The sequence below is a fragment of the Chiloscyllium plagiosum genome, chromosome 4, assembly GCF_004010195.1.
Source record: "Chiloscyllium plagiosum isolate BGI_BamShark_2017 chromosome 4, ASM401019v2, whole genome shotgun sequence".
Taxonomy (NCBI): Eukaryota; Metazoa; Chordata; class Chondrichthyes; order Orectolobiformes; family Hemiscylliidae; genus Chiloscyllium; species Chiloscyllium plagiosum.
Genome location: NC_057713.1, coordinates 105,890,842 through 105,918,841, shown reverse-complemented (window position 1 = coordinate 105,918,841; position 28,000 = coordinate 105,890,842). Strand labels below are relative to the sequence as shown.

General features: G+C 39.7%; 1 protein-coding gene across 2 annotated transcripts in view; it reads right to left on the bottom strand.

Moving 5' to 3' along the window:
* The window catches only part of mlh1 (mutL homolog 1, colon cancer, nonpolyposis type 2 (E. coli)), a 52,480-nt gene that overhangs the window by 19,834 nt on the left and 4,646 nt on the right, over positions 1-28,000 (bottom strand). For both annotated transcript variants that reach the window (XR_006311481.1, XM_043688835.1), the window contains exons 2-9: positions 24,101-24,191; positions 21,862-21,960; positions 19,463-19,536; positions 18,668-18,740; positions 17,172-17,263; positions 15,125-15,167; positions 13,133-13,221; positions 8,805-8,917 (exon numbers count right to left, since the gene is read on the bottom strand). Coding sequence is in view for 1 of the 2 variants with exons in the window: in XM_043688835.1 (XP_043544770.1) it covers positions 8,805-8,917; positions 13,133-13,221; positions 15,125-15,167; positions 17,172-17,263; positions 18,668-18,740; positions 19,463-19,536; positions 21,862-21,960; positions 24,101-24,191 (674 nt within the window). In the remaining variant the exon portion in view is untranslated. The remainder of the gene's footprint in view (positions 1-8,804; positions 8,918-13,132; positions 13,222-15,124; positions 15,168-17,171; positions 17,264-18,667; positions 18,741-19,462; positions 19,537-21,861; positions 21,961-24,100; positions 24,192-28,000) is intronic.

Below are 28,000 nucleotides of genomic sequence, written 5' to 3'. Positions count from 1 at the left end.
TTCGGTCCCTTTTATATCCTTCCCCTCTCACTCTAAACCTATGCCCTCTAGTTCTGGAGTCCCCCACCCCAGAGAAAAGACTTTTTCTGTTGTGGTTCTGTTCGCCGAGCTTGAAGTTTTTGTTGCAAACGTTTCGTCCGCAACAAGCAACATGAATTCGACTGGGACAACACTACTATCATAGGGCAAGCCAGACAGAGAACAGCCAGGGAATTCCTAGAGGCATGGCATTCATCCACAAACTCCATCAACAAACACATCGACCTGGACCCAATATACCAACCACTACAGTGGACAGCTGAAACTGACAACCGGAAGCGGCAGGGACAGACCACTATAAACACCGGAGGAAACATCAAAGAAGCGCTTCGCAGGAGGCTCCCAAGCACTGATGATGTCGCCTAGCCAGGGGACGAAACGTTTGCAACAAAAACTTCCAGCTCGGCGAACAGAACCACAGCAACGAGCACCCGAGCTACAAATCTTCGCACAAACTTTGAGCAGAAAATTGGTCAGATGAACTTGAGTTCATCAGACACCACTTGAGGCCTTTCAATAATTTGATTAAATATTTAACTCCTATTACAATACCAGCAGTGGTGGGCCTCAAGCGGGTCATACAGCTTAAAAACTAATCATTGAGATTTACAAGAGAAGTAAAAGATAAACATAGGGGATTTCATCTACTCATAAGTTAACAGGCAAGATGACATAAGGAAACAGGGGAAAGGGAATGCAGTTTATGTGCATAAAGAATTTTTCTCTTATGCTGAATCTAAAAGGCCTAAAAGGGAGTATTTAGTATTGAAACTAGTAATGGGTATTGAATAAATTAGATGAAATAAGCCAACGTGGAAAACATCTAGGCAATTATAATCACAAAGTACTAAAGTTTCAGACACAATATGAAGTTCAAAGTAAATCAATGGAAAGAGGCTGAAGTCTGAGGTGGTGAAGAAAAGGTAAACAGCAAAACAAAATTGACAAAATAGACAGAAAAACAATGGGAAATAATTAAAAGGTGATAAAAGTGTTCAGGAGAAATATATTTAACTAAAGAAAAATGAGAACTATCGAGACAACAGAGATATAAATGACAACAAATGCAAGAGGCAAAAATTAAAATTTAGATTCCGGAAACACAGCAATACCCAGCAAACTACTGACAATGCGTTTTCAATGCTCACAAATTAAGATTGACATAGATATGACACACAAGGTCCATCACAGACCAACAAAGTCAGCTGCAAGATCTGACAAATTTCAAATCCCAGCATGGAATTTGCTCTACTAGGAAGGAATGTGGGAACTGTGCTGAAAGCTTCTCTTTCTCGGTTGATGACTCTTCAAATTTGAAAAATATACACCCTGCTTTTCACTGAGTAAGTGCCTTGGCAAAGAAGAGTAAGAGTTATGCAAGAACTGGAAAACTAAGTTCACTTGAAAGTACTGTACAGGAAAAGGGTCCCTTGATACCCATTCAGAGGAGAAAGAACTCACTACTATCCCATGGAGATTCAGACAATTATCATGTAAATTCTGCAAATGAACGTTGGGCACCAAATTATTTAACACTGGAGTTCAAACCCAGGTCCAGATTGCCAAAACAGGGCTCTACGGATGCTAAGAAGCTGAAACATAATTTTAAGAAAGCAAATGAAAGTGCCAGACTGACATGGTCTCATTTACATCATACTTGCAACTTTAGTATCACAGGTAAATTGTATATAGTTGCATATGAAACATATCAAAAATCAATTTCATAAACCTATCTAAAAACTTAAATAAAAATAAATATTAATTTGTAGAAGTGGAGAAAAATTCTGCCTCTCCTCCACCTTTACATCCCAAACATTTTTAAAATATTCATTCAAAGAATTTGGGAATTGTTGACCAGGCCATCCTGGTCTAATCCCTAACTGTCCTGGAGAAGAATGATGATGCTAGTGAACTTCTTGAACTGCTGCAGTCCATGGTAGTATGTACATTCACAGTGACGTTAGGAAGAGAGTTCGTGGGATTTTCACATACCGACAATGAAGGAATTTAGATAAAGTTCACAATGATATATGTCTTGGAAAGGAATGTGACAGTGATGGTAGGGCTCCTATACACCTGTTGTCCTTGTCCTGCTAAGTAGTAGAGTTCACAAATTTTGAAGGTGCTGTCAAAGGAGAATTGGTGTGATTGTCCCGTGCATCTTGTAGATAGTACATACTGTCTGTAATTGGTTTAAGAAGAGAAAGTTGAAGATGGTGAATGGGTGTTAATCAAGCTACTTTGTATTGGGTAAAGTGGAGATTGACTGTGATTGGAGCTACATTCATCCAGGCAAGTGGAGATATTCCACCAGCATCTTGTAAATGATGGGACTGGCTTCAGAGAGGCAGGAGATAATTTACTGTTTGGAGGATTCCTAGCCTCTGGCCTGCTCTTGTAGATACAGTATTTGTATGGCTAGTCTAGTTTAGTTTCTAGTTAATGGTAATCCCCAAGATATTGATAGGGGTTGATATCAGTGATGGTAATGCCAATTAAATGTCATGGGGAAATTAAAATCCTTACCATAATTTTGTCACCTCTCAGACTCTCATTGCAAGGTAGTGACCAGCCTATCAAACTCCAAACTTTCCATAATTGTGCTGCCTGCATCTTGTCCATTGCGATGTCTTGTTCAACCATCATCTTGTTCCTTGATGACTTACAGCACTTCTCTGATACCCAGCACATTGTGGAAACTCAAAACTAATTCATCCAAAATCAATCAGTTCAGTGCAGAGGATCCAGAAATGTCAAGCAAACATTAAGTTCAATATAAATTGAGTTTCCATAATCTTTTGCACTAGCTTAAATGACTATCAGATTAGAGGCTAGATCTCTGGGGAAGGCATCTTCAGCCATTTACTGGGCTTAGACTTCAGCAGGAGGAATTCATGCCCTCATGCCATGAATGAATATAATTAAAAAATTAAGAGCCCAGAAGCTTCACCAATGTGTCCCTAAGTGGGCATCTAATATTCACTGATTAGATACTGCTGCTGAGCAGTGTCTGATGTCAGAGTCAACATACATTTAACAAGTTCACTTTGAGATAAGAACATGTTGGGGAGCTATTCTGGCGCAAGACTTTCCAAAACGTGCATCAGCTTCTCAAAATTGCATGACTAAGAGACCTGAATATCCTGCCCTAACCCCACACCATTATAAGTTATAAGTTCAAAATCCAAATGAAATTCTATCTCTCTTATCTGCTACTCCAAAAGGGCTAAATATTCATTCCTTTCAGAATCTCTGTCCATGTTAAAGCTTCATATTACATTATAAACCAGAATTGCAGAGATCAGGATTAGAGTGATGTTGGAAAAGCACAGCAATCAGGCAGCATCCGAGGTGCAGGAAAATCAACATTTTGGGCAGGAGCCCTTCATCAGGAATGAGGCTGGGAGAAATAAATGGGAGGGGGGTAGGTAGCCTAGAGTGCAACAGGTGGAGGAGGGTGGGGATAAAGGTGATAGGCCAGAGGGAAGGGTGGAGTGGATAGGTGGGAAGGAAGATTGACAGGTAGGACAAGTCATGAGGATGGGGCTGAGCTGGAAGGTTGGAACTGGGGTAAGGGGGAGGGGAATGAAGAAAATGTTGAAGTCCACATTGATGCCCTGGAGTTGAAATGTTCTGAGGCGGAAGATGAGGCTTTCTTCCTCCAAGTATCGGGTGGTGAGGGATCGGCGATGGAGGAGGCCCAGGACCTGCATGTCCTCGGCAGAGTGGGAGGGGGAGTTGAAATGTTCAGCCATGGGGCTGTGGGATGTCCTGGATATATTCCCGAAAGCGCTCTGCAAGAAAGCATCCAGTCTCCCCAATGTAAAGGAGACCACATCGGGCGCAATGGATACAATAAATGACATTTGTGAAAGTGCAGATAAACCTTTAATGGATGTGGAAGACTCCTTAGGGCCTTAGATGGAGGGGAGAGGGGAGGTGTTGGCACAGGTTTTGCAATTCCTGCAGTGGTAGGGGAAGGTGCCAGGAGGGGAGGGTGGGCTGTTGGGGGGCATGGACCTGACCAGGTAGTCATGGTGGGAACGGTCTTTGCGGAAAGCGGATAGGGGTGGGGAGGGAAATATATTCCTGGAGGTGGGGTCCGTTTGAGATGCATTGGAGAACATCTTCAACCATGTGGGAGGGGAAATTACGGTCTTGAAAGGAGTAGGCCATCTGGTGTGTTCTGTGGTGGAACTGGTCCTCCTGGGAGCAGATACAGCGGAGGCGAAGGAATTGGGAATACGGGATAGCATCTTTGCAGGAGATAGGGTGGGAAGAGGTGTAATCCAGGTAGTTGTGGGAGTCGGTGGGTTTGTAAAAAATGTTAGTGTTGAGTTGGTCATCGTTGACAGGGATGGAGAGGTCCAGGAAGGGGTGGGAGGTGTCAGATTTGATCCATGTGAATTTAAGGTCGGGGTGGAATGTGTTGGTGAAATTGATGAACTGTTTGACCTCCTCGTAGGAGGATGAGGTGGCGCCAATGCAGTCAACAATGTAGCGGAGGAAGAGGTGGGGATTGGTGCCAGTGTAACTACAGAAGATGGACTGTTCTACGTAGCTGACAAAGAGACAGCAAAGCTGGGGCCTATGTGGGTGCCCATGGCTACCCCTTTCATCTGGGGGAAATGGGAGGATTCGAAGGAGAAATTGTTAAGGGTGAGGACCAGTTCAACCAAATGAATAAGAGTGTCAGTGGAAGGCTACTGTTGGGGACGATGGGAGAGGAAGAAACGGAGGGCTTGGAGGCCCTGGTCGTGGCGGATGGAAGTGTAGAGGGATTGGATCTCCATGATGAAGATGAGGCATTGGGTGCCAGGGAAACAGAAGTCTTGGAGGAGATGGAGGACGTGGGTGGTGTCCCAAACGTACATGGGGCGCTCCTGGACCAGGGGGATAGAACAGTATCGAGGTAGGTGGAGGTGAGTTCGATGGGGCAGGAGCAGGCTGAGACAATGGGTTGGCCAGGTTGGTCAGGCTTGTGGATTTTGGGAAGAAGGCAGAATCAGGCGGTGCGGGGTTCCCGGACTATGAGGTTGGAAGCTGTGGGTGGGAGATCTCCTGAGGTGATGAGGTTCTGTATGGTCTGGGAGATAATGCTTTGATGATGGGGGGGTGGGGTCATGGTCGAGGGGATGGTAGGAGGAGGTGTCTTCAAGTTGGCGCCTGGCTTCAGCAATGTAGGGGTCAGTGTGCCAAACTACCACTGCACCCCCTTTATCCGCTGGTTTGATTGTGAGGTTGGGATTGGAGCAGAGGGCTGCGCATTGAGGGTGAGATGTTGGAGTAGGGTAGACAGGTTGAGGCAGTTAATGTCTTGGCAGCAGTTGGAAATTAAGAGATCAAGGGCGGTAATAGGCCAGCACGGAGTGTCCAGGTGGACGGAGTGTGTTGGAGGTGGGAGAAGGGGTCCTTGGAGGCTGGACGTGAGTCCTGATTGAAAAGGTAAGCTTGGAGACAGAGGCAGGGGAAGAAGTGTTCGATGTCACAACGTGTATTGAATTTCTTGATGCGTGGACAGAGGGGGATGAAGGTAAGGCCTTTGCTGAGGACTGATTGTTCGTCCTCAGTGAGGGGGAGGTCAGGGGGGATGCTGAAAACTCAACAGGGCCTAGAATTGCAGAGATATCAGACATCTGGACAAGAACCTACTCAGTCTCTCTACAACTTGCCTCAGGGACCACAGATTTCGTTTATTCTTTGATGGGACATGGGTGTTGCTGACAAGACTAGCAATTGTTGCCCATTCCACATAACCATCAAAAAGGCTTTCTTGAAATAATGCAGTCCATGTCATGTAGATACACCAACAATATCATTGAGGAGCTCCAGGTTTTTGACCCTAGTGGCACAGTTCCAAACGAGGATGGTGTATGGCTTGGAGGGTAAATTTACAAACGACGGGGCTCCCAGGCATCCACTGCCTTGTCCTTCGAAAAGATAGCGATCATGAATTTAGAAGATACTGTTACAGGAAGTTTAATAAGTTAAGACTGGGCATCTAATCTATTATATAAATTGTGTCAGTGTTGAAGGAAGAAAATGTTAAAGTGATGGATGGAAACTAATCAAGTAGTCTGTTTTATCCTGGATGACATTGAGCTTGCTGTTGTGATACTGGAGCTGCATTTCCCCAAATAGTGAGCATTCCATCTCACTCTTGATTCATGCACTTTTGATGGTGGAAAGGTTCTGAAAAATCAGGTGAAATACCCCAGAATTCCCAGCCTCTGATTTGCTCAGTTAGTTCAGTTTATGGTCAGAGATAACCCCCAGGATGTTGGGGAATTTCAGCAGTGATAATATTGCTAAATAAGAGTTGACATTTCAAGCACGTCGACTGTCCTGCTCTTCAGATGCTGCCTGACCGGCTGTGCTTTTCCAGCACCACATTCTTCAACCCTGATCTCCAACATCTGTAGTCCTCACTTTCTCCTAATACTGCTAAACATCACAGGAAAGTGGTTAAGATTCTCTTTTGTTGAAGGGTTATTTCCTGGCACCTGTGTAACATGAATGTTATTTGCCATTTATCAACTGAAGCCTTAATATTGTCCAGGTCTTGCTGCATATGGACAAACTGCTTCAGTATCTGGGGAGTTGTGAAAAGACCTGAACACTGTGCAATCAATAACCCTGCTTCTGGCCTTATAATGGTGAGAAAGATGTCTGAATCAAAATGTTATTTCGTTATTTAATTTTGATTTTGCAGAATACTAATTGCAAGGTTAGATTACATGGAACCCAGAGAGAGCTAGCCATTTGGTTACAAAATTGACTGGAAGGTAGGAGACAGAGGGTGATGGTGGAGGGTTGTTTATCGGACTGGCGGTCTGTGACCAGCGGTGTGCCACAAGGATTGGTGCTAGGTTCACTGATTTTTGTTATTTATATAAATGATTTGGTTATGTATAGAGAAGAACTGGTTCATAAGTTTGCAGATGACACCAAAATTGGCAATGCAGTGGAGAGTGAAGGTGGTTATTTCAAGAGTATAACAGCATGTTCATCAAATGAGGCAATGGGCTGAGGAGTGGCAGATGGAGTTTATTTCAGCTAAGTGTGAGGTGTTGCATTTTGCCAAGGCAAATCAGGGCAGAACATATACATTTAATGGTAGGGCCCTAGGGAATGTTGCTGAGCAAAAAGACCTTGGGGTGCAGGTTCATAGTTCCTTGAAGGTGGAGTCACAGTTAGACAGATTAGTGAAGGAGGTGTTTATTACATTTGCCTATAGTGGTCAGTGCTTTAATTATGGAAGTTGGAATGTCATGCTGTGGCTGTTCAGGACATTGATTAGGCCACTTTTTCAGTACTGCATTCAATTCTGGTCTCCCTGCTGGAGGAAAGATGTTGTTAAACTTGAAAGGGTGCAGAAAAGATTTACAAGGATGTTGCCAGAATTGGAGATTTGAGTTATCAAGAGAGGCTGAACAGACTGGTGCTGTTTTCCTTGAAGCGTCAGAGGCTGAGGGTTGATCTTATAGAGGTTTATAAAATCTTGACGGACATGTATAGAGTGAATGGCCACAGTCTTTTTTCCACGGTAGGTGAATCCAAAACTAGACAGCATAGGTTTAAGATGACAGGGGATAGATTTAAAATCCCCAAAGGGAAACTTTTTCACAGAGGGCGGTGCATGGATGGAATGAGCTGCCAGAGGAAGTGGAGGAGGCTAGTACAATTACAACACTTAAAAGGCATCTGGTGGGTATATGAATTGGAAAGGTTTAGAGGGATATGGGCCAAATAAAGGCAAAAGGGACTAGATTAATTTAGGATATCTGGTCAGCACAGTTCAGTTGGCCTGATGGGTCAGTTTCCGTGCTGTACAACTCTCGGACATTACATTCTGAATATAAATGCTGAAAAATCTCAGCAGAACTTATCATCATCCAATAGGTTATGTGCAATGGATGCACAGAGAGAAATGAAATGAGGGAAACACAATATGGTGGCCATATTGAAAACTTTCATTTTGTTTCTTTTTTTGTCTTTGCTTCACCCAAGACAAAAGCAATCCTCCTTCCAGGGTCACTTGCTCCCTCAACGTTTTACTTTGGCTGTTGTGCTGGCTTTCCTGCTCAGACTCATCTGGTAAACAAGTGCAATTTGGACAGGAAAGCAGAATAGTGAAGAAAATCAGAAAGGGATCTTCTACTACTTCAGGAATTATTCACTGAACTCTGCTGTTGAGCATTGAATGTATTTTCCCAAATATGGAAGTGAGCACATTATAGAATGTAAATTATGCTGTGTCATCATGCAATAGATTTCCGTCCACATGTTCCTTAACACTTGAGAGCTATTGGCATCTAATGTTGAAGAGAGGAGAAATTAAATTTTGAATACTGTACTGCTTTTTTTAATCTGAAGGCAAAGCAGCAGCTTCAAGGTTCCCAAGCTTTACCCAGTGTCACCAGTTACATCACTAACAATTTTCCCACCACGACCACCAAATAGTGCAACTGCTTATTTCCTAAATTTCTCTGACTGACCCAGGAAATAGATGGGTGAAAATTGCAGTGCAAAGACCATCATTGCCACCATACCAAGACACAGTGAAAAGATACATGCCCAATTCACTGGATACTATTTTTTGGATCAAATGAAAACTTTAGGAGATCTGCAATTCCCTTATTTAATTTTCTCATCTGCACTCTACTCCAGCAAAACATGCTGGAAACAGGGACTCAACTGCAAGCTTGTGGTAACTAGGACACCAGATGAACCATTTCAAGAAACAAATTGAAATGTTTACTTACGATTGATGAAAAGTAAAAAGATACACTTTTTCACAGAATAGTTCGCATTTGATATATAGCCTTTCATTGTGAAAGCAAATTTTGGATCTTCAAAACATACTTCAATTAATTCCCTGCAGCAGAAATAAAAATTTGGCACTAAATTGATTGCCTTTTAATGTTATCAAAGGAATCAACCTGACTAGTTAATTAAATATTGCAGTCTTGTGGTTCTATGCCATGAATTATTTTATTAGGAAATGCTTGTTTTCAGTCACGTGTTACAAGCAAATCAAATGTGACAGAAATTGAGTTTATTAACTACTGAGTCTTAGATAGTTTCTAATCAACTTGTTCAGAGATGTTATCATGCATCTCAGAAGCTTTTGGCCCAAACATACCACTGTGTCACAAGAGCCCTGCTGTGATTCGGTTTTAGATATTTTAATTAACCCACTCAGACATGATATGCTAGCCTCCTGGCTCAGAGGTAGGGACATTACTAATGCACTATAAGATCCCTAAAACTATCTTTTATTGTATCCAGAATGCTCTTCCATACAACTGCACTGTTTCTTTCCTCCAGCACCAAATTACCGACAGTATTTTCTCATCTATTAACCATCACTAGTAAATCACTGAGTATTTCCAATTGAGTAATTGAAGTGCAAAGCCTGTGGTAATACAAGCCATCAATGCTGAGGCAGATGTGGTGCTCACCTTCACTAAAGGCACTGAGAATATTGGTGGATATCACGTGTCCTTTCCAAGGGCACTCAGGCACATACATAGCCTTGGAAGTGAAGCAGTCAGCAGCTATTACTCAGTCTTAAATGTTTTGTTATGGTGCCCTTGTCATTTAGTTGAGATTTATTTTTCTAAACAACCTGTTCAGATGTCTTACTTACACAGCTCTGGAGCTTTTGGGACATGAATCCAGGCCTCCTTGGTCAAAGGTAGAGACACTAGCACTGTACCACAAGAGCTCTATCACTTGTTTTTTTTTTAAAATTTAACTATTTTTCAAATTCACCTGTTCAGAGATGCTATTACACCTCTGCAGCAGGTGGGACTTGAAACCAGGCTTCTTTGTCCACTGTGCCAAAAGAGGGCCTCCTAAAATAGGCACCACCAGGTAAGAACCCAAATATACTGCTTATCAGGCAAGCGTTTTAACATACTGAGCCACGACACCACCTAAATGTTGATCAGTGAAGTGCCCTTACACTAATTGCATTCCTGTGTGAAAACGGCTTTCATCCATCGCCTTCTGTGAGATAGGCCTAACCTGCTCCTGCTGCACCACTCTGTTCCAAAGTACTTTTAATCAACCTGTTCTAAGTTGCTATCATAGATCTCTGGGGCAGGCAGGACTTGAACCTGGGCCTCCCAGTATTTGGGGTAGGGACCTTACCACTGTGTCACAAGGGGGCCCAATTACTCAGGTTTTTTTTTCTAATTTTTACCCAATTTTTCTAATCAACCTGTTCAGAGATGTTGCTACATACCTCAGGTGAACATGGGACTTGAACCCAGGCCTCTTGGTCCAGAGGTAGGATCTCTTCCACTATACCAAAAGAGGGCTCCATTACTGAGTACAGTTTTTTCCATACACCAGTTCCACCTGTATCCCTTGTGTATCTACTCAGTCATTGACTGAATCAATTAATCTCAACCACATGCTTAACTAGTTGCTTATTAACACTATGTCTCACATCTTTGTTATCATTGAAGACATCTTTTTGTAGCCCTCGTACTGTCTTAGATTGGTGTCAAAATCCACAGATACTTGGGAGATTTAGCACTGCCTCCACAGGACCGTGGTTTCTATTGCAAAAAGCAGTTGCATTCATGTTAACCTGCCTGTATACAAAGTGGACTGTAAAATGATAATGGATTAACGCAATTTGCTATGTGCAAATTGACTGCCATATTTACCCTTATTCTGATGTTAATTACACTTAAAAAGCATTTGGTAGGCTATAAAGTGCTTGAGATTCCCTGAGATTGTGCAAAGTGTTAGATGAATGCAAGTTCTTTCTCTGTTTGAGTGCAGTTCTTTCCACAGTTGATAACTGTGCGTTAAGTAACACTTAGGCACTGATTGACATCTCCACATTTTTGTCTCCTGTTACCAATATGAAAGGATTATAACAGATTCCAGGCAGCTTTAATCAGCGAAATAAAGCTGGAAGACCCAACTGACTGAAATCAGTAAAGGCACAATATTTTTCAAATAACATCTGTTGTCTACCAGCATGAAAATAACAACTAGTAAATTCTGTATGGTAAGAGAGGCAGCTGGTAATACCATCTCTGAACAGGTTGATTAGAAAATATCTAGGTGGTGTTCTTATGGCATATTGGCAGTGTTCGTACCTCTGAGCCAAGAGTTGCGAGTCCTACCTCATCAAGGTATGTCATCACATATCTGAACATGTCGATTAAAAATATCTTAGTGTTAGGGACTGAAATACTGAGAAATAATTTGCTGCTGTTAAATCTGTGATTGTTTGAATGAGTGATGAATTCCTAAAATCCATGATTGCTTGAAGGGATATGTATGAACTGTTCTTATTAAAGACTGCAGATTTCTCAAAGTTTGATGTTCTCTGCCAGGGTATAGGCTTATGATATTGAGCACTAATCAAAACACTATCCAACATGAACTACAGGTAATATCAAATGCCTATATCTCCATATTTTTGATTGCTGAGGAAGGTGCAGTAGCCATTGCTAAGAACAGGCATTGGATTTCTCAGTAGCTTCCAAAAATTGGAATCAAAATCCAAAAGTGAGATTTTTCTTTGAACTGGTGTTGGGCTTTGTATGATCTGCTGTGGGACAGATTTGTTCTTCAAACCCGTCCTCTATTTAAATGCTTCAGTTATTTCCTTACAATCAGAGTTAAAATAACAACATTGCAGCAAAGGTCAACATTTCTTAGTGACCAGCGCTGCCAGTCTGTGTTAATTGCAGGAAGCACAGATCTGAAAGGGAACAGAGATCTCATAGAACATGATGACTGACTCAATCAGCCATAGAATTTCACTTACTAGGCTAAATATTTTCTTGAAGGTGGTAGCCCTGATGATGAGCTGGACACTTGGGGCAACACTATCTGGCTGTTTCAGGAAGCTTCAGCTGGAGACTGTGGCAATCAGTGAGCTTAAAGAATTGATTTTGTATCTCCCATCCTTATAAGGATTGGGATTTCTAAGAACCCAATCAGGAGCAGCTCCCATTCTGAAAATCACATTCCTAACTTGCAAGCAGCTGCCAGGATTTACAGCGCGGTCTCCTCAAACATCATAGACCTACTCAGCTGCGGTACAATGCCAGTGGTGGCTGTAAAATGCCTAATGTGGCCTATCACTTTCCACTTAAGGACCTCAACTGGCCTCAAATGGGGAAAGGCTCACCTCCAACTTCACCACCACTGATGAAATTCCAAGACATCAGGCACTCTACCCCAAGCAATGAATTGCTATTTTATGGCTACTTTCCATTTTCCAACCCTCTCCTGAGGGCCCCATTAAATTCTGTTCATCATTTCATGCCATACCACCCAGATGTACCTAGCACCACATGTAATACCTCTTATTCCCATAAATTCAACAAAGCTGTGGAGCAATCTGCCATGAGCTCAGTACACATTTTGCCCTTTAAGTAATTTTAATCATGAGCAATTGTGCTTCACAGCCCACTAAGGCTGGCGCAAATGAGTTGATGGCAGGATACTTGCACCCTCTGCACTTGTCCCATCTAGTCACCTATATTAGGAAAACATATTAATGAAAGGTTACAGACCTATATTCTAGTTAATGCTTCCTTCAGAGTCAAAAAGCCAATGAGTACCGAAAAATCAGAGATTTAAATTTTAAAGTAAAAGAGAAGCTCTGACTCCTGCTCTTCCTCTCCTGCGCTATTTTTTTGTTGCAGTGATAAGAAAACTCTGGCTCACAGACAGGAACATAGATACACACTTTTAAACTCTCACCTGAGACGGCAGCAACTTTTTTTTTTAAAATTAACTGACTCGAGTCATGATTAAACCCAGTGATCAGAATATATGACTGGATAAAAGCTACTGACTTCGCCCTACTCCGACTATAAGCTGCCTTTCGTTCCCCACTGCCCAGTACTCCTGACTACTCCACAACTCTCACACAAAAGTTCATATTTTTAATGTTCATTTCTCTCTCTACAGATGAGTAACTCTGGAATTTTTTGACTTCATTTCAAAGTTCCAATAGCTACAAGTAGTTGCCTTTGTGGATGTTTAGTTCACTGTTATCACTGCTATTTTAAAACCCATGGTATAAACATGCATTCGGAACTGATCATACCTGCTTACAGCATTCCCAAATATTGTTCGAATATTGTCCAGAGTTGAGGCATTAGGCAATGTTCTCACATCAGCAACAGTTTCACCTTGCTAGAAGCAACAAAGCAAATACATGTAAATCATGATTACTAGAATAAGTTTGTTTAAGTGACCTCAGTTCAATAGAGGGAGTGGCCTATGTAGATATTTAAATGAAGAAAACTGCAGAATTCAGGAGGTGCAGATTTAGACATTCTGGTGTATGAGCTATAAAAGGTTTGTATGCAGGAACAGAGCGTAATCAAGAGGGATACTCTCCTTTATTTCATGAAAATTGCACATAGTAGGATGATGTGCAATTTCCCGGGCGGCACGGTGGCACAGTGGTTAGCACTGCTGCCTCACAGCGCCAGAGACCTGGGTTCAATTCCCGACTCAGGCGACTGACTGTGTGGAGTTTGCACATTCTCCCTGTGTCTGCGTGGGTTTCCTCCGGGTGCTCCGGTTTCCTCCCACAGTCCAAAGATGTGCAGATTAGGTGAATTGACCGTGCTAAATTGCCCGTAGTGTAAGGGGCAGGGGTAAAATGTAGGGGAATGGGTCTGGGTGGGTTTGCACGTCGGTGTGGACTTGTTGGGCCGAAGGGCCTGTTCCCACGCTGTAAGTAATCTAATCTAATCTAATATATTTCGGTTACATTGGACAATGACGAGACCACATCTCAATTATTGTGTGCTGTTTTTGGTCTCTTTATTTAAAGGAAGAGTTATATGCATTGGAGACAATTCAGAGAAGATTCACTAGACTGATATCTGGAATGAGCAGATTGAAAAAGGTTGGATAAGTTAGCTTCTACTGGAGCTCAGAAGAGTGAGTGGTAACCTGTTGGAAGTTGATAAGATCCTGAATGCTCTTGACAAGTTGGAGTTGAGAAGGGTGTTTCCTCTTATGGGTCAGTCCAAAACTAGGGATCACCTTTTCAGGACAGAGATGAGATTTTTATCTGAGTTTTGCAACTTTAAACTTTGCTTCAGGAGGAGATGGAGACAGGGTTATTAAATATTTTTAAGACGGAGCTTAACAGATTCTTCTTAGGTAAGAGAATCAAGGGTTATTGGGATAGATGGAAACATGGAATTTAAAACACAAACAGATCAGCTGTTTGGTGATGTAGGCTTGAAGGGCTTTCTTCTGCTCCTAATTCACATGTTTGCATGTATTTCTGGTAAGTTTAGGTGATGGTTTAACAGGGACATTTACATTTTTTCAAAACATTATTGCAAATACATACTGCAAATTAGTGTATGGAAAGAGAAAAGACCTTATAAACAAAAGACACAGTTATGAATGATAGAAATAATCTATTGACTGTGGTTGGTCAGCTCAGTTGGCTGGACAGTTGGTTTGTGATGAAATGATGCCAACAGTGCAGGTTCAACTCTTGTGCTGACTGAGGTAACCGTAAAAATCCCACCATCTCAACCTCTCTCCTTGCTTGAGACATGGTGATTCTTTATCGAATGAGAAAGCAGCTCTGATTCTCTAGAACTATGGTTACTACCTACTGCTTGATAAAAAGATTGTGTATTTGGACTGCAGTTTTAAGAACAGCAAGATTATCTTGAGTGAACACAACTATATCTCTCACTTGAATGTTGCCAGCTTAAAATCACAAGCTGACGTGTGGCTTTGAGATAACAGGACACACAACGGAAGGAAGCAGTATCCAGACAGTTTGTTCCCAATTTGGTCATACCCCACAGAGATCCAGGTTCATAATGGGTTTGGTGTGACCTTGAATGCAAAGTGAGGAATCCAAGTGAGAGAAAACAACTCTCCGCAGAAGCACAGCCTATTCGATAGGTTGGATAGTGCTGCTTGACACCTGGAGCAGAAATTCATAGCATTTAAGTCAATACTTCCAACAGAACCTCCCTTTAGGTGGAAAAACCCCTCAAACCTCAAAGGAAATATCTCAGGAAGAAAAAGCTTAATCATCCCACAAAAAACTCACCTTCTTCACAGCAAAGCTCACTCCTGAATTGTGGATTGCATACCTGGAAGGAGAGATTATGGACTATGACGACAAAATATAGCAATGTGATATAGAAAATGCTGTAAAACGTTACCTGGTGCTCCCATTACTTAGGATAACCATTTCCCATCATCTGATGGAAGTGCAGAGAATTCCTCAACCAAATACAGATCACGCAAACTATCTTATTCTCCCAAACCAGATGTACACCAACAAGTATAACCATTAAGTCAAATTCAAAAAATTGGATTGCTGCATCATCCTCCATTTCTTTTCATGGTACAATTTGGGCATGCAAGTGAAGATTAGGTTTTAAACTTGAAGGAGATAGCCACTGATATCAGCAGGAGATTTCTAAACAGGTAGGTGTTTGATAGAATCGGTTCTCAATGGCGTGGAGGTGGAGTGTGTGGGGTAACTGTTGTTATGAAACACTCAAAGGAGTTGCAGAAGTTGGAAAGGAACCTGCTGCCACATTTGTGGAAGCAGGGAGTAACAATCCTTAACCCTGTGAAGTAGGATCCCTGAGATGATGGTAGTGGCAGAGGGTGGGTTCTGAAAGCAATATGGTTAGCACTGGTTGTTGGTCATCAGAATCACAAGCAATGAAGGGCATTTATTGTGTCCTCAAGGCTGTCCTCTCCTCCTTTGAATCTTTTTGGCAGAGGCCAGGTATCATCCACCATGATACCTGGTGGAACTTGAAATCAGCCAATAAAATCTGGAATTATGAAACATTTATTTGCAATGGGGAACACAAAACTATTTTTGATTGTTGCGAAAACCCATCTGATTTACTAATGACTTGAAATGAAGGATAATATTCAAATCTGAAAGACAGGTTTAATCAGAGGTTTCCAGCCTAATTTTAGCATTTAACAGGCGGTTTTGCCCCATGACTGGTTCGTTCCTAGCTCTTATCCCATTTTTATTAAACATGGAGCAGATTAGAGTTGGGTTTGAGATTTCTAAACGTTTTACAGATTTGTTTGCTTCCAACTCACTTGTTTTTAAGATTAAAGTGATCCTGATTCAAACTTTTATCGCTTTTACGTAATAACAATTTTGAATGTTATCATGGCATCATTTTTTAATAACAAATTTGTGACCCAAGAAGTGGAATGAGAGAAAGACAGTGCAATCATCCCATCCTGGTGGGAACACAAATCTCAAGTATAAATGTATTTCCTGTTAAATTATGAGGTTTAGCATTATTTTTGAAAGGGTACCACAAAGATTTACAAGGATCTTGCCATGGTTGGAGAGTCCGAGGCTGGGGCTATTTTCCCTGGCACGTTGAAGGCTGAGGGGTAACCTTATATAGGTTTATAAGGTCATAAGGGTTAACTGCCAAGGTCTTTTTCCCAGGATCGGGGAGTCCAATACTCGAGGGCATAAATCTAAGGTAAGACAGCATAGATATAAAAGGGATGCAAGGGGCAACTTTTTCACACAGAGGGTGATAGGTGTATGGAAAAAGCTTACAGAGGAAGTGGTGCAGGCTGGTACAATTACAACATTTAAAAAGCATCTGGATGGGTACAGATAGATATAGGCCAAATGCTGGCACTATTTCCTTGCAATACAACTTTGAGTTTATTAAAACATCTTTAAATACTTCCATTTTAATGTACAAAATGAATGTTACTTCTTACAGCCCTCCACCAATTAACTATAAACTGCCCTTAGCTAGGAGCTGTTCGGTTTACTTCGCTCATTAATGACTTAAGACAATTACAGACACACACATGATCTTAATGATTCACAATAAAAAGTTCAACCATACACACAGTCTATTCAGGCTATCCAGTCTCTGTTAAACATTTGCCTCTCCTTACTCACTTAGTCGAATTCTGATCTGCTGCTCCATCCCCATCAATATTCCTCTTGTTTAACCACTTAATTGGCATTTAATAGAATCGATGTGTTCAGTTTCAAATATGAAATGGCACTGATGACACTAACAAAGAATTGTAGCAGAGTTATAATCAAAGTAGTTGATAGATATTTTATAAACTGCATCTACCTGCTCATAACTTCCACGATTCTAGAATACTCATCACTGGGATTTTTCAGAGCCTTCCTTCTTGTGGCAATATTGTAAAAAAGATCTTCCACCTGAAAGCAGATGCTAATGTCAGGAACACTGCACTAAAAATCCAGCAGTCAAGCAGAGCTAAGGCCACTGCATCAACCACAGACCTCGATACAATAGTTTATTTTTCTTATGTTGTTTAAGGATATTTGAGTCAAACACAGATACATGAATTTGAAGATTAGTTTAGCTATGATATATGCAAATGACATTACAGGTTAATGGTACAGAATTCTTACAAATTTCATTGCTCATATAAAACCAAGACAAATACATTACCTGGCAATTTCAAACGTATTGCAGCAGTGATAACAATTCAAATATTGCACTGATTTTAAAGTGCTATAACATCCAGGAGTCATGAAAGACACTAAAATGAATACAAATTCTTTCAATTGTACATTAATTGTGTTTAATTATATACAGGAATTAAGTATTAACTCAGAATTTACTTGAGTCCCTCAAACTGGCAGACCAAAATGGTGGATACTGGGTTAGGAAGCGAATGCCTATAATGTTTAACTGTATATAAATATTAAAACTGGAGCAAATATTGCCTCCAGTCCTATACTTCAACTGGCTTTCTCACTAGCGATCCCTCAAAAATGATTAGTATGCCAGGGACTGGTTTCTGTACATATGCAACTGGGATGGATCTCTATCTAACTTAATCTTGCAAAAAAAAGACCTGAGCTTGAGAGACAAAAGAGTTTGTTTAAAGATATTTTCACATGAATTGCTTTTAAAGTATGTACACATGCTATAACCGCTACAGTTAGCTGTGTGTCTGAAATGAATGTTCTTTGCACAATACAAGAAAATTTAAAGACTAGCTTTACCAGCAAGTGTACCAGACCAGAACAGAGCAGAAGGCAGAAACTTGAAGGCAGATGCATTGGCAGTTAACAAAACAGCGTCAAACATTTATATATATGTACCTATCCTAAATGTGGAACATAAGAATTATCACAATGTGGAGTCAAGTAGAGCATAACGCTAATACACTTTCCTAGATGACAGCAAACCAACACTCTTTCGTAGCTTATCCAATTTTCTTTCTTGAATGGAAAATAGATCTTCTGATTACAATTAAATAGAAAAATAAAAGCGCACAAGCAAGAAACAGCAATCTAACTCTGCAAGAAAATGTGATGGACATGGATGCAGAACCAAGCTGGAAGGCAAAATTCACTAGGTTGCATGTAATGTGTGTTTGATTTGAGTCAAGGCAGAGACTGAAACTTGATTGGAAAGACTGAAATGAGCTGCTGCAAGAAAAATGGATGTGGATTTAGAAGGTGACCGGCAGACTTTGGAAAGGGAGATTGCATATTGGGAAGAAGTGTTGGGTTGGGTTATGAATATTAAAACAACCAGATGATCAATCAAGAATAAGAGAATAAAAGTTAAAATATCAAAGAACTTACGGTGATCTGTGTACCCTGGTTTCCAGCACATGGCTTTGGAGGAGCCTTTAACCTCCCGTCACAGTAGCTAGCTCTGAAGAACAAACATAATGTAAGGTTCATGTATTTTTAAAAGTGCATTCAACTGAACCACTTTCCTCATCCTGTTTAATTTTTAAACCAAAACAATGGTTTAGAAATGCTAGGACATAGCTTGTCAATCCTTGCATGTCGCACACATCTAAACCAGCTGAGTACATATCACATTATTATAGAGGTCCACATGCCCCCTAATGATATGTGATGCTGCAGTGCTGTTTAAAGCTCAAAATCTGAAGGTCAATTCTAAAATCTAATCTCCTCTCGGACTTGCCGTATTTTCATTGTCTAATGAGATATAAAGATAAAAATAATTCATTCCAACAACCAAGATCTAAAACTAAAGGTTACTGATGGTATAACTTTAAGAAAATGAAGATTTAAGGACAGATGTTATGAAAAGCAATAATGCAGCATAGCTCTTCACCTTTTGAAAGTATAGGGATTTTCAATACCCTAAGGCACTGTTGATCAACCTGCCTGAATTATCCCAGTAGCTGCAGGAAACTGTCCTGCAAAAAGGCCATCACCACATTCTCATTTTCAGGTGCTGCATGCAGGTCAAAGTGTTGTGAAGATTAAATGCGCAGATCTTGGTGTCCTCAGATCACATATTGGGAAGCTGCAATGATTATTTTGGCCATTCTTGATGAGAATAACTCAAAGGGCACTCATTTGTCAGTTGAATCCAAAAAAGTGAATTATTAAAACATTTACCTGAACGCACATTTTCCATCAGCAGTTTTAGTTGTTACAGTGACATGTGCCACATGGCTTATGCTGGCAAGAGCCTAAAAAGCGAGGAAGTAGAGTATTCCATTAGGAAATGCTTTCCATGCTTTGTACAAATATGTTAAACAGTAAAATTGCAGTTTAAAAAAAATTTTAAGTTCAACTGCTAACATCAGGCACCCTTTGAATTTTTCAGTGGGTTAAATGTCCATGTTATTCCAGAGTAAGGTGATCAAAAGGTTTTCTTTAAAAAAATTAAATAAGATTGCAGTGGAGTACAGACTTCAAACACTTAGACCAAAGAACCAACTCATGACTAAAGTTTACAACTTTACTGACAGTTGGCATCAAAAGAGTTTAGAGGATTTGGAGAATTACAATGGTCAGTATGGGCACACACACACACACAAAAGAATTACAGTAAGTAGATAGATTTAGGGACAGAACATGCAAGATTAACAGGGTTATACAGTAGATTTGGAGTGAAAGAAAATGTATCTAAAGTTAACAGAGTACATGCTACATTTTAAATAGGTAAATGCAGGAAAGCAGTCGAGTCAGCTGGCTCTCCCGTGACACGGGCAGCTATGCCAAAACAATACAAGAAACGAAGGTGAACATGAATTTGCTTAACTGTAGCACTAATCACATCACTATTGTTTGTACGTCAGAGTTGTGCGCAAGAGATGGCAATTTGGCCAATCATGCTTTTTCTGGTTCTTTTGTTCAATTAGTCACACCCCCCTGCTCTCTCTTAAATGGAAAATTAAGGGTTATTAAGTAGTATATTTATCAAATTCTCATTTGAATCAGTTTCTAGTATCCTTTCAGACAGTGTATTCTAAATCACAAGAACTTGCTGCATTTAAAAAAATCCACACGTCATGACTAGTTCTTTCATTCACCTTAAATCTGCCAATCAAAACAATTTATTTTTTTCATCCTATCAAAAACATTCATGATTTTTAACAAATAAATCAATTACCCCGGAGGGCTAACAAAACACGTTTTATGGCAGACTGTGCATCAGAGCTTATTTTAGACACCTTTAACTCATCTTGTGCTGACTACTTAGCTATAACACCACCTTCTGCAAAAAGAAGGATGTCTGATAAAGAGTCACTGGAACTGAAACACTGACTCTGCTTTCGCTCTCCACAGATGCTGCCAGATCTGCCAAGTTTCTCCAGCAATTTTTGTTTTTGTTGTCGAAGAATCTCAGGCCGAACAACTTAACTTCTTCCAAAACTTGACTTTGACGAGGGGGCAGGACAAACATTGTCCCCTCCTCTTAGTGAGCTGGAATAATTCAGTGTCCGCTTGAGAATTACAATATTAAAGGCTCATCAAAATGACAAAACTAAGAGATGATTGCAGATGTCGACAAAAATGTGAAGTCTGTGGTAGAGTAATTAAATGCTTAAAGTAAATTATTTCACATCACTACAAAAGGAGTGTAAGTATATTTTTATTAAACTACATCAAATCCTCAGAATTTCTCAACAGGCTTCACCACTGATGGATTACTTTTGAAGTGGCATCACTGTTGCAGGTAAAAACACAGCAGTCATTTTCCAGAAACATTGGTCTGTTTTTAGCAGTGCTAGTTGAAGGAAGGAGGTTATCTGTCATACCTATGACCTTTTACATCCAGCAGAATAGACAAGTAGGACCTCAGTTTAATTTGTCACCTAAAAGGTGCTACATCTGACACACAAGAAACCTATAATCATTAAGGAGACTTTACACAGAAATTACAGCTAAGTACAAAGTAACATTTTCTCTGCTCTTTCAAGACATTTCTTTAAAAAAAAAATCTTTATAAAATGGCAGACAGCTTAATCTCTAAGGTGCAAGTTGTATCATCTGTACAATTCCAGATGTTAGCCTCAACAACAAAAAAAGGCAAACTGTTCAAATTGTGAATTAAGTTTAATTAATTACAAACTCAATAGGTGAAGTGGCAATGCTGGTAAGGATGAAAATAATGTTCCTCAATGTAAAGTTCTGCTCAACAGAATATTTTGAGAAATTGGAAGAAGGTCTGACTGAAAACAAGATACCGAGCTTAGCAGAATAAATTTTTATACTTATGATTGAATAGTTTATGAAACATTAAGAGGTACTTTACACCAAATATTAAAAATACCTGAAGTTTTGGTTTCTTTCAAGTTTACTTGTATTTAATGGTGATCATCGGGAAAGATAAACATATTAAGATGATGTCATGGAAGTGCACGTTTTTCATGGGCAATTAAGAAACTAATTTGATAGCTTAAACTGGATTTTTCAATCCCTATTTCAATTGTTCTGACTGTAGACAGTACAACTAAAATTCATTTCAAAATTATTATCATAAAAGAACTATCAACTTCCATACATACCTCTCCTCTAAATCCATAAGTAGCAATACTAGCAAGATCTTCAAATTTCTGTAACTTGCTTGTTGTAAATCTTTCACAAAGTATTTCCAAATCTTCTTTCTGTTTATGAGTAAAAGATAAATTGGTAATGGGGGAACCATACAAAAAACACATTACACTGACATCTGGAAAGCTATGTAGAATAGGGTACAGGACAAAACTGAGACACTTCTGAGTCAGCTTATGAGACAAAAAAAATAGACTGCAACATGACAAGAACCATCTCTCACTCTTATGACCAGCTCTACCAGCTGTTCTCTCAAAACTCCTCCCTAGACTTTGCAACATCTCAAACTTTAAAAATGTTCTCGAAGTCCCTCACTCTGACCAACCTTTCCATCTTGATCTTTCCCTGTCACAACTTGACTTTATTTCCTTGCTCAATATATGTGAAGTGCCTTTGCTTGTTCCTTTCTGCTAAAAAGTGCCACAAGTGCATATACCATCTTTTTTATGTAAAATTTCCTTCTTTCCACTTTCTGCCATAATTGTCATATATAACTTCCAGCTCCAGGGGACAAAGATATTGCCAAAACTAACCCTCTGGAGTTGGTGCACTGGCTTTTCTTTCTGACAGAGCATGATATAATTCAGAATCCATTCTTCAACTTGTGACAAGATAAGAAATCGCTGTAGAAAGGGATACGAGTATGATCCTGATCTATTGCATTGTATGACATTTGCCTTATTTAAGCTTTAATAATTTTTTAAATGCAAAACACTCCCCCAAATGACAGATTTATTTGATCCATTTACAAATTGGCCTTTAGACAGCAACAATGCATAAAGCAAACTTTGTCCACGTGTTAATCTTTATGCTATTACAAATAGTATCAGCACCAGCAATTAACAACCTCAAAAAATGTTAGAATTGAACTTACACTGAGACCACAGTTTCAGTGATGAAATTTAATTGTATCTGAAATCTATCATTAAAATAGGAAACAAAATGTATTTCACAACAATCATCTGGGATTTCTATAATTGTGCCAACATTCCCATTAAATTTTCAATGGTTTGAGGAACAAACGAAGGAATGGACTGGAAAAGGAAAAGAAATGAGGGTAGGTGACAGTTGGGAGATCCTAGTAAAGAGAAAAAGCTGTCAGTTTACAATTACAAAAATCCTGAAATGATTATTAAAGAGTGAAAATAGAAAACGAACAAGGAACTACACAATCAAAAGCTGGAAAATACAAAGACATGAAAAATTAGTATTTTGGGTGAAACGAAAAGAAAGAGAAAGTAATCAGCAGCAGAGTTTGGACAGGCATTGGTCCTAGAATGATAAACTTACAAATATTTCTGTTCTTTGACCCTGACGTAGATTGATAGACACACCATTGATCATAGTGGAGGAAAGCTACCACTATTAGGGTTATAGAAGTGGTTTAGTTTCAGTTTCGGAGCAACTCTGCAGGGTTCTTAGCTGAAGATAGCTATGTAAAGCAGTTGCTTCTGACAAAGGGAGAAGATATTTTAGATTTGTTAAGTAAGGAGGTTAGTAATTGTTCCAGACCAGAAGAGTGTGTGTGGGAAACTTTGAAGGAGTTATCTGAAGCGGAGAAAGTTTAAATTCGGATGTATGAAGATTCTAAGACTTTCAGATTCTCCAGACTGGAAATTGAAATCACAGTTAAATTAAGTCTATAGAGGTAAGACAGAAGGAGATTCTCACTAGTGCAATTATTCTTAAGGTGTTTTTTTTGGTCTGTAAAAGTGCGTTTCAAGATCTATAAAAGTATGCTTTTCGGATGGATGGGATTATGTTTTTAATCATTGTTTCAATTTTTAAATTTACTTTATGAAAATAAGTATTTTGGTTTATTCTATTGTACTTTCATTTCTTTTGCAAATTAAATTTCTGTTTCATTGTTAAAATCCCCCCAAGTCTGCAATATTGAGTATTTATGTTTCAGTGAGAGATCACCTCATTAACACAGATGAAAAAATAATGACCTGTCAAGGCAGATTTCCTTTTGGGACCCCAATAACAACATCTGTCGGAGATCTAAACACGGTAGAATGAGCCAGCTGATACACTTTCAATGCGGAAACTCTACTCAGCACAGGGCCTTATGGGACTAAAGACACATATTTGCTTACCTCGTAGTCCTGACATTTTTAATCGAAGATTTGTGAAATTTCAAGCCCCTAAACATAAGTCAACATCTTTGGCATACATGTTAAGATGTCTTACCCTGATGCCGGTCCCATTATCCTGGATCTGAATCAACTTCAGCCCACCATCCTTTACAGTAACCTGAATACTTGTAGATTTGGCATCCAAACTATCAAAACAAAGCCAAATATCCTGTTACACATCACATGAAGGTATTTTGTTAATTCAGGGCAGAACTAATTTACAGAATGCAAAGATACCAAGAAAATACAAGTGAATTATAACTTTTTTTTTTAAACCAGACTGAGGTACAAATACATTCAAAACCCACAAGAAAGCTGCATATATCAAACAATGTATCATTTTACAAAAAAAAATAACTGTTTCTATAATTGTCTGAGGACTTCAAAACAACAAAATCTACACAGAATCTCACAACATTCATAAGCTTGTGTGTTCTTCAAAGCATCCATTTCAATTCCATTCATCTGAATTCTTGTTACTCAGTGTGCACACAAAGTTAACTACAGGGTTACTTTAACTATTTCACCAGGCTGTAAAGAATACTCATTTGATTAACATATAGATACCTTGGTGAGGGCAGAACATAAAGCTAGAGTAGTACAGAGAGGTAAAACAAAGATCGGCAGATACTGGAAATCTAAAAGAAAAACAGAACTTGCTGGATAAACTCAGCAGGTCTGCAGCATCTGTGGAGAGAAAGCAGAGTTAACATTTTGAATCTAGACTCTATCTTAATAGAAAGCAATTGCTTTTGATTAAATCGCTGAGTAGGAATCCAACAAGTCACTCAAGAAATTTGGAAACAGATCAATGAATCGTGCCATTTCATTCAAACATAAATAGGATGAAATTGTTTACCAGTTATCCATTTGACATTTGGATTTATGTGGGTGAACAGCATTTTCAGTTTTGCAGGTGGTTTAACACCGAACCGAGGAATAAAAGATATTGTTTTGTGCCTTCTTGTTTTATGGCATCTTCAGGGCTTGCTAACTGGAACTCAACAAACCTATAAAATAACTTTTGGCCGATCACATGGAGAATTCACAACTTTTTTGGAGAGGTACACAAGGGATGGGAAGAAAAAGAATTATGCACAGTACAATGCATTTCTAAGTAAGCAGCTTTTACTACGAGTCACATTTTAAAATAATCTAAATATAATTATGAATACAATGAATATATTCAAGATGCTGCAGAAATTGAGGAAACAGGTCTTTCCCAAACCTTGAAGGTGGGAACTGTCAGAGTCTACCTGATGAGTGCAGTAGCAGCTATTTTATACATCTCCACTGAGTACTTAGCTTTGCTACATTGAAAAAAAATTAATCCATCTGCTCATTTTTCAAAAATTACAAACCTGATTCCAATTTTTATTTTGATGTATTTGTACTGACTTGGGATTCTCATTGTGCTCCATATCCTGAGTCAGTGCTTTGAAGAAAGACTTGAACATTAACGGTGTTACAGGAGTCAAGATGCCCCCATCAAAATGAACAATATTTTGGTTCACTCAGCATACATGGACATTGCTGGTTGGCTAGCATTTATTGCCCACCCTTAGTTGCCCTTGAGAAGGTGCTGGTGAGGTGTTTTGTGAATCACTATGTTGTAGATAGACCCACAAAGCCCCTAAGCAGCAAATTCCAGGATATTGCCCTAGCGATGGTGAAGGAATGGCGAGATATTTCCAGGTCAGGAACGTCAGTGGCTTGGAGAAGAACTTACAAGAGGATATGATATTAGCACCTTGACACCTCAATTACAAAATGAAAACGTAACCTTTTTTTCAATGCATGTATATAATTATATCCCATATTACCTAACATTCCATTACTCAAGAAGAAAATTGGATTATCAATTTTCATGGTCTCTTGATTGTCACTTTGTAACTAGTCACCGCTGGTGAGAGAATTGTGGTGCAACCATGTTTTTAAAGAAAAGAATGGGATGAAAATGAAATATCTGCAGCATTACAGAACTAGGAGCCAGGAGACAAAAGCCCTTCCAGAAATAAAACACATAAGCTTGGGGGGGGGGTGAGTCTACTGTTGAGACAGCACATCCCCGAGTTGTTGCACCTGCAAAAACAGGTAATTTGGCCCATTCAAAAGGAATCAGCTTGTGGCCTCTACTGGTGAAACTCAAGTTACAGTGAAATTGTGATGAGTCATAGTCATATAGCATGGATACAGATCCTTTGGTCCAACCATGTTTCAAATCAAATTATTCCCACCTGCCAGCGCTTGGCCTATATCTCATATCCAAAAGGTCATTCCTCTACTTTCTGCACTCCAGTGAAAAAGTACCAGTCTTTCCAGTCTATTTTTATTTTCAAACTCTCCATTCCTTGCAACATCCTGGTAAATTGTTTCTAAACCATTTCCAGTTTAATAATATCATTCTTATAACAGGGCGACCAGAGGAGCCCTCACCAACATCCTGCGCAACCTCAACATGTCGTCCCAAATCCTATACTCAAACGTCTGAGCAATGAAGGTAAGCATGCAAAATGCCTTCTTAGCCATGCTGACTACCTGCGACACAAATTTCAAAGAATTTTGTACCTGAACCCAAGGTTCTCCAATACCATTGTCGAGAGTGTGGAAAAGCACAGCTGGTCAGACAGCATCCAAGGAACAGGAGAATCAACATTTTGGGCATAGGCCCTTCATCAGTTTCCTGACGAGGGGTGCATGCCCAAAATGTCAATTCTCCTGTTCCTTGGACGTTGCCTGACCTACTGTGCTTTTCTAGCACCACACCCTCCTCAACTGTGATCTCTAGCATCTGCAGTCCTCACTTTATTTTTCTATGACACCATCAAGGGTACTACCATTAATTGTATAAGCCTAATATGGATAATCCAAAACTCCAGTTGCGGTGAAGTAGTTAGCTATTCCCACAGGCAGAATAGGAAATTCAAAGGAAGGATGCTCACAGTGAGACAATATTCTGGACTAGTACCTCTGGATTGGCTGAAGTCGTGCATTTGTCATATGCCTCAGCCAATCAATCAATCAATCAATTGGAGAAAATTAGGCCACACTAAAGTATGAAATCATGGACGAGCCATCAGTTGGCATTGCCCTGTGAAAAGATATTTAAACCCTGCAAATATGGCTAAACTTCTGAGCAAGTTATAAAGTACTGTCAATTGGAGTGAAGTAAAAGCAAAGCATCTGGGCCACTTTCAATTGGAACTGCCTCCATCTGAATTATGCTGGGATTGGTGTTACTATGAGCTACATAACTAGGGACAGAAAGCGAATTTTAAACGATATAGTAGACAAGGAATCAAATTTGGGATGAGGTGGTAAATTAAGAATTATTAATTTAGGAAATGATTAACAGGCAGTGAGAGGAAGGGATATTGTACAAATCTGTGAGTAAATTGACAAACAAGGTGGAGGTTACAAAAACAATAAAAGAATAAGCATAAATATTCAATGGACATAACATTCCAAAAAAAAAGGTGAACTGAGAGCATAGCTAGAAATAAATGATCCAATAGTCATTACAGAGTCAACATGGATTGGAACCTGAATGTTGTAGGGTACAGATGATTTAGGAAGTACACGTGTAGGGAAATGTGTAGGGTTGCTTTATTAGTTAGCGTAGGCAGAAATGTTTATTTGTGATTATAATCAGATAGTGATAGTGAAATTACAATAAATAAAATAATCATTGGACCACTGCTAAGAGAAGGCTTTTTAATCTGAAGTTTTATTTTAGTAATTGAAAACATTACTGTGTTTAAAATCCAACTTTCATCCAATTCTACATTTTGATACAATTCATGCTACCAATTGATGTGGAATGCAGCCTGCTTCACTGTCTGCTATCTTTTTGGTTTTATGTTATTTAATCATTCGGTCCAGATAGCGAGGTTAGATGACATTACAGTGTGGAAACAGGCCCTTCGGCCCAACAAGTCCACACCGACCCGCCGAA